This window comes from Cyprinus carpio, chromosome B13 (assembly GCF_018340385.1).
Source record: "Cyprinus carpio isolate SPL01 chromosome B13, ASM1834038v1, whole genome shotgun sequence".
Classification (NCBI taxonomy): domain Eukaryota; kingdom Metazoa; phylum Chordata; class Actinopteri; order Cypriniformes; family Cyprinidae; genus Cyprinus; species Cyprinus carpio.
This window is the reverse complement of record NC_056609.1, coordinates 1988488-1995854: the sequence shown is the minus strand read 5'-3', so window position 1 is coordinate 1995854 and position 7367 is coordinate 1988488. Positions and strand designations below refer to the sequence as shown.

The following is a 7367-nucleotide window of genomic DNA, read 5'->3' as shown; positions in this document are numbered from 1 at the left end:
AGCTCTATTTGTGTGCTGCTTAATAGTAAGGATAAGCATATTGATTTTTCCCCTCATTTGACTGGGGCTGGAACACTTCACAGTGGCTGGGTGACAGAACAGCTGTCATTGCGCAATTACGAATTGCTGAAAAGAGGGGCGACGGATCAATAACGATGGAGGTTGCTTGTCTTTAGCCTCCTCTGTGTTATGCCAAGGTCACCAAGGAGAAAATATTGACAATCAGCCAAAAAAAAAAAAAAGTGCCGTCGATTGCATCAGCGTTAAAGCTGCATTCCAACACATCGCTATTTCAAATATGTTAACCTGTTCTAATTCTTTAAATAATAATGTGCAGATAATCAGTATCCCAAAACTATTCGGACACTTAAGTGCAAATGAATATTTCAGATTCAGCATTCAATATAACAGCATTCGTTGTGTAATGCTGACTACTTTCTTTTAAATAAAAAAAAGCAAAAACCAAGGTTATAGTTAGACATGAATAATAGAAGTAAATGGAGAGCAAAAATGCGGAGCTTAAAATGTAGAAAGATACCTATTATTTATTAATTATTATTGTAATTATTTATTTATTTATTTATTTTGTTAAAACGTGTGTATTAACTTAAGCTTTAAATCTATTCTATTCAAGCCAAAAAATATAATATAGCTATGCAATGAAAAGGCTGGTAAGTGATAGTGTTTTTTATTTATTTATTTGACTAAAATCATGTTAAAATAATTGTAATGCAACGGATTAGCCCCATTTCTTCTTCTCCTTATTTGATTTAATAATTTATTTATTGAAGAAAATAATACGGTATGGATGTCATTACATTTATAGAAGCACAATATTTTAAGCAAATATTTTGTTTGGTTTAAATAAAGCAATAGATATAGCCAAGCTATAGCTAAATATAAACATTCATGACATTCATGGTTAATGATGAGCTACACAAGTGATCACGCAGCTAGAACAGTGAGAACTTGGCTGTATTATTTTGTATCGTGTGTAACGCAACGAGCTTTAATAGGGTACATTCATAGAGGCGCTTGTGTGAGCATGGCTTTGTTGTTTTTAGATTGATGCTGTGACCACGCCCCTTCTGCGAGACACCACATAAAGCCCGCTGTAGCCCCGCCCCTTGTCAGTCTAGCAGTGAAATGCGGAGCGCGATGGACTACTGCGTCTAATACCCAAAGATCCGAGGGAACGAGGCGAATGGACGTATTTCACCCATCATTCACGCACAGATTTCTTCATTATCTCGCGCACCGACAGCGTTCAAAATGCCTTTTCCACCGATAAACCTGCACTCACGGATATCATCGCCTAGAAAGGAGCTGTTCAGGAAAAAGAAGAGCAGGGACAATGTCGCGCCTCCTCAACCCACGTACAGTCAAAGGACTGGAGACGACAAGGAATCGGAGAAAGATAAACTATCCACATCGTGTCCATCGGCCAATCTAAAGCAGCTGGGACGAAGCAAGCCGACCAGAGTCCCTCCAGATCCTGAGACGGACAGCAAACATTCGTGGTTGAGCGTCCCCAAGCCCTTGGCTACCTCATGCGAAAGCGTCCCGCGATCCAGTTCTGGAGAGTCCAGCCATAAATACGCCTCCAGGACCTCTCTAGCAAAAGAAGGCGGCGAGCAAGAGATCCACTTCTCCCTCAGCCTGACCCCCGAAGCCATCCTAGTCATCCAAAAGCGCAATCTGGAAAAGCAGATGATGGCCAAGCAACAGAAGTGCTGCGCATCCGCGGACTTGAGACACCGGCGGGTTTTCCCATCCAAGAGAGCTCAGGGCAGCTCCAGTAATAAGAGCTCCGGACCTGTTGCCAAATTGGACGGTTCCAATGACATAAGCACCATTGTGAAGATCTCCCTCCTCAACGATCAGTACAAATATGATGATGTGGAGTACGAGGAAGAGGATGGAGACGTGGACGAGACTGTCATGCGGAAATGTAAAGAGTGGCTCAAAGGTGTGGAAAGTGCTGCTGCTTTTGGTAAAGTGGATAAACTGTCATCTCTGCCTCATATTAAAAGCTGATTATTTGAACTCGGCCTACTTCATTCCACAACGAAAGGTCCACTGTGAAGACTTCAGTTCACGAGTTATGTGTCAAACACAAAAGTCACCTAATTTGCTTTTAGAAATAATCTTGTCACATAGAACGCGTTCTTGCGTTGGGCGGAGCGCAATGTAATATAGAATATTGAGACGCCTTTGGTGCATGTGTAGATAGAGCAACAACTGGGAAAAAAACAGCGCAAACTACAAGAAAGTCGCGGTTTACATTGACCAACAGTTAGACCAAATTAGAGAAGATTTAATGAAATAAGGCGTTATATGTGAAGTTATTGGAATGGAACAGAACGCAGAGGTGTTCTAAAAAAAATGATTGTTTTCACCTTGACGAGCCATTTAAACCCGATGGCGCAAGTCGCGATGCACTGGCCAAAAACGTCCATATGACTCAGCGCACATGAAGCAACAATAAATAAACATGTCGGACTGAACGCAAGAACGCGTCCTTTGCGTACACACACTCAGCGTTCTTAATGGACTGACTGGAATGTTTTTTTCTGCATTGAGATGTATTGCTGATCACTCAGAGAATTTTTGCAGGTTACCTTTACGCATTGACTGAGAAGCAGTAGTGTTTTTGCACATTGCTATTGTTTTCACTTTGATGGGCTGAATGACAGATGTTTGTTTCAATCTGTGGAAGTAATACGGAGAGAAGAGGATGAAAGGCATCCAGAGGCCATGGTCCTTCCTTTGTGCCAGAAAACAATAGCTATCAAGGCGACACTGTCTGAAAGCCTTAGAATAGACACTAAATATCTGAGACTTGTTAAAAGTTTGTGTGTAATATGGACTCGGTGACTGTTTGATCGACGAACCAGCCGTGTACAGTATTTATTTTGCAACGTGGAGGTGTGTTTATATGCTGTGTGTTGTTCCAATTCATTTTTAAGGGTTCTGATAATAAAATCGAAAAGACATGTTTTTATTATTATTATTAATATAGAAAGATAATTTGTGAACAATCAGTAGTTTAAAATGGCATACAACTTTAGGCTATATAACCTTAGGCCCTATATGAATTATTGGTTATATTGGGTTTGCGGTACAGAATCTTCTCTAGGCCCAAGTGTTGCATTGATTTTATTACCATTCCAATTCTAGACATTCTAACATTATACAATTCTACGTGTAAATGGTTTACATCTTCAAAATAGTACATGATGAAAATAAAACCGAAACAGACAAAAAGCTAGCAAACATTTTGTTATGTGAACAGCAGATCGCGCATCCTTCCTTTTCCTGCCGCTAGTTTTTACAAACCTTAAATGGGTAGACTTTATATTAATGAATATAATGTAAGTAGGAAAAACTTGAGCACAACGCGCCTACAATGAACAAAGTGAAATGAATGGACTATAAGCTATCAAAAGGACTGAGGTCGTGAAGCTCGCGCCATGGCAACGACCCCTTAAACAGATCAGGCCTGAAACTCATCACACTTCGCTTTGAGCTCTTTCTGTGGAGTAGCTGTAACTGTGGAGATGAGTTCAACAACGAAAAAATCTAAATTCAAAAAAGTAATTCAGAAAATTGCTAATTCTTGAGGTTAGGAAATTGCGTTGGTTATAACAAATGCATCTACAGCAATTGTGTTTAGTTGGGTGTTAGAAAGGCTGTTTGCTTGTGGGCTGGTTTTTCTCATTCAAAGACGCTTAGACGTATAAAATCACTAGTTTGGTTTAGTACCTAATATCGAAAGCTTCAATAACTGGTAAGTCTATTTTTTACTGGATTAATTATTTGAATTGTGTATGGGGGAAAAATGTGTAATAACAACAACAACAACAGAAAAACCTTCAAAATGACGAATTTCGGTTGTTGGCTCTATCCAAAATTACTGTTTCTTTAATATGCATTTTGACTTCATATCAGTTGAGAGCTACAGTATTTATCTTACCATATTTAAGTCAACTACAAAAAAAAGGTGATTATTATGGTGAAAACTTAATCAAAGCTAAAACTTTTCAAATATGTATTTCTCTGGTAGATCTATGTTTTTTTTTCTAACTTAAATGTCAGACAAACAAACAAACAAAAAGGTAATTTCCATGTAGTTTGTCAACTACGTTTTTTTTTTTTTTTTTTTTTTTTACATCTTCATAGCTTCACTGGCGTGATTATGAAAATGAAAACTGAAGATATTTGTCATGTCAGTTCACTTCCACCTATCCTGGGCTCTTAAAAATCAGCACAATGTCCAGAAAAGGTATGTGTGACTAACAGCATGCATTATAATTAACAGAATAAAGCACTTCTAAGGTGAGGTTTCACACAAATCACAAATGAACCAGGTAAAGGAATAGTTTCTAACTTTTCTATTTACGATAAGACTACAATGTTGTCATAGACACCAACAGTTATAACACTTAATATAATACTAAAATACTTAATAGCATGGACATTTCTTTTTAAGATACTCTACAAGTTAGGTAAGTTCTTGGAATGCTACCAATGTCCATAACAAAAAGCAATTAATTAAGGCAGCCTTCTTTGCATTTTGTTTTGTGTGACATACATTAAAAACTGAAAGAGGGTAGAGATTGAAAAAGAAAAATCTGACTAATACATTGAACATCTTGGTGGAAAACACTAAATCTTAAAAAGAAAAAAAAATGTTGCATAACTGTTGTGCACTTTGAGTTCATGTATTGTTCCTTAGACACACAATCAAGCCACACATTTCTGTATTTATGTCAATTCCCTCTATGGGGTATATGGCATGGGTTCAAAGTGATTGTAATCATCTTACAACATCGCTGAACCTTATAAATTCCTATTCTTTTGTGTCCTCATCCTCATCCATGGAAAATAGTAGAAAAGGCCAAGTACAAACGAACAACTTTAGTATTGGTCACCCTGGTTACAACTAGTAACACAGTACTCAGGTCAGCTTCACAAGGCCCTTATTCTTTCCACAAACCTTTGCACATTCATTACCACACTCTGTTAGATTCTTTGTACCCATACTTCAAAGCTTTTTTTTCTATATTCTTTTCCAATTTACTTGCTCAGGGGGAGCTTACAAGTTGTTATTATGGGGAAAGGTGGAAAAACTAGACAGAAGTGTAACTGTGCATGGGCTCATGTCTGACCCAATCCAGCGTATTTCTCAGTGTCTGACAGTGTGGCTGTAATTTAGGTATAGCCCTACTGGAAAAGAGACGTTAAACAACAAAGAAATGATTTTCACAGGGTTTGATTCCATTACCAATTCTATTCTTCCTCCAATGTGGATGGATCATATCCTAAAATATGTACTAAAATATTACAACAGTGTTTTCTGCACTATATTTTGCGGCTCTGTAACATGATACTAAATCTATACAGTGCTAAACATTCAGTAAGTGTACAAATGGATCTTTTAATGGTACGAGAGTGCACTTAGGTACAAGCAGGGATTGAATCCAAATGCAGACAAAACTTTGTAATAAAGATAAAGCAAAACAAGACACTGGAAATACAAGAAGCTCAGCAAACATACTAAACAAACAAGAACTGGAGCTGAGAACACCAACTAAAAGACCTAAAAAGTACAATTGGACTCAATATATATAACACCTGGAGACAATGAAAGTACTAATGAATAAAGAATCTTCAAATTTGACCATGAAACTGAAACAGGAAACTAATAGATCTAAATGTCAATATAAAACAGACACAAACCATAACATATGAGTTGGTTCATAATGAGACAAGAACATTCAGTGTATACAGAAAATATAAAAAAGATGGATATCCAAAAATATCCATCTCTGTCTCCTTGGAAACAGTTGTTTTAAAATAACATTACAAAAGATTGACATTAGACATAATGATTGCTAAAGAATTATAAATAAGGTCAGAATGTTATTTATTGCCAAATAAATCAAAGTGGTAACTTCTTTAGAGATTGTTCAAATAAATAGTTTTGTGAACCTAGTGAAATTTAATGCCATGATCTTTTCGGTTTGAGGTTGTGGCTTCAACATGTTCCACTGCACACTGCAAGCTGGTCTTCGAAAAACCATCCTGACAGCTCTAACATAGAAATAATCGTTACCCACATTGTTTTTAAGAGTGGCTGTGCACAGCTATTAGTAACTTAATTGTGCGAGGCTTCCAGTTATTTTAGCTCTACAAAACAGTCTGTTATGCTGCTTGATTGCAAAAATGTCTTTCTCAAAAGTATGTTAATGGAATCAGGGAAGCAGAATCATTTATGGGAATCAAAATCAGAAGAAGTCCATATTTGCAGTCCTGTTTGCTCAGCTGTGGTGTAAAACTGTCCAGCCTTGATTCATGCTAGCTGACACAGATGCTGCTAAAGCACCACTTCCTTATTTAACAGACAAGATAACTGTGTGCCCCTTCACCTTCTCTTATTACTGTGGAAACAAACTGATTAATGTTGCTTTTTTGTGAATGGCCACAAAGCATCCACTTCCTGAACAGCCTGAGCCTGTAAAATATAATAATGTTTGCCAGCCAGCCTGGCCTTTTCCAGAGATGGACACACCATGAACTGATGAAGTGCCTGTACTTACACAAGAAAAAGGACAGTTAGCTTTCCTATTTGTGTTACTTATTAAACACATATATGTATCATACTGTTATTCTTTTTGGCTTATTCAATACTTGATTCGTGTAGACATTTGATGGGGCTTTTCAAATACAAATTGGTGGGAAAACATTGCTTTATATCTACAGGACACCAGTTGCATATGTAAGCTATGCAGTTCATGTCAAACCTTAACCAGTGCTGCACTTTTTTTTTTCTTTTTTTTTTGCATTCCTTAGTCAGTGGTGCACAGGAAGAGTTGTGTAATGATAAGTGCCCAGCATCATAAGAGGCCAGTATTGCATAAGAAGTGCCAGCAGCAGGAGGGTATTGTCTGTCCTGGTCAGAGGTGCCGACAAATAACAGCCTTATGAAATGGGTTTCTGGGAAACTGAACAGAGACTGACAAATATCTACTGGCTGTCTGTGTACTTAAGTGCCATTATTAAACAGTTCCACCTCTAAATTTGGATGCTGTAAAAATGACAATAAACAGATTCTATATTAAAGCTTCAATATGCTTGGATTACTTGTTTGTTTTTGTTGTTGTTTTTCCAGTTACGATAATAAATAAAGTATTTATTGGACATTAACACACTGTATCTTATTAATAGCTCTTCCATTTTTTTCAAAAGCAAAAAGCCAGTTCTAGCCAATGTATTTCTGTAGTCTTATTAGAAAGGATGAAGTTTTTCTAGAGTGAGATATTTTATCCAAAATATTATGACAGACATGAAAATATACTGAAGAG

At 37.2% G+C, this 7367-nt stretch overlaps 1 protein-coding gene across 1 annotated transcript; it reads left to right on the top strand.

Moving 5' to 3' along the window:
* Positions 1-1119: 1119 nt before the first annotated feature.
* Positions 1120-2996, top strand: prr18 (proline rich 18). Its single transcript, XM_019080116.2, has one exon. The coding sequence runs from the start codon at positions 1273-1275 to the stop codon at positions 2035-2037; it is 765 nt and encodes a 254-aa protein (XP_018935661.1). The 5' UTR covers positions 1120-1272; the 3' UTR covers positions 2038-2996.
* Positions 2997-7367: the final 4371 nt, after the last annotated feature.

Excerpts from the sequence above, each read along its gene's own strand:
- prr18 (XM_019080116.2), top strand. The coding sequence starts at position 1,273 with ATGCCTTTTCCACCGATAAACCTGCACTCACGGATATCATCGCCTAGA.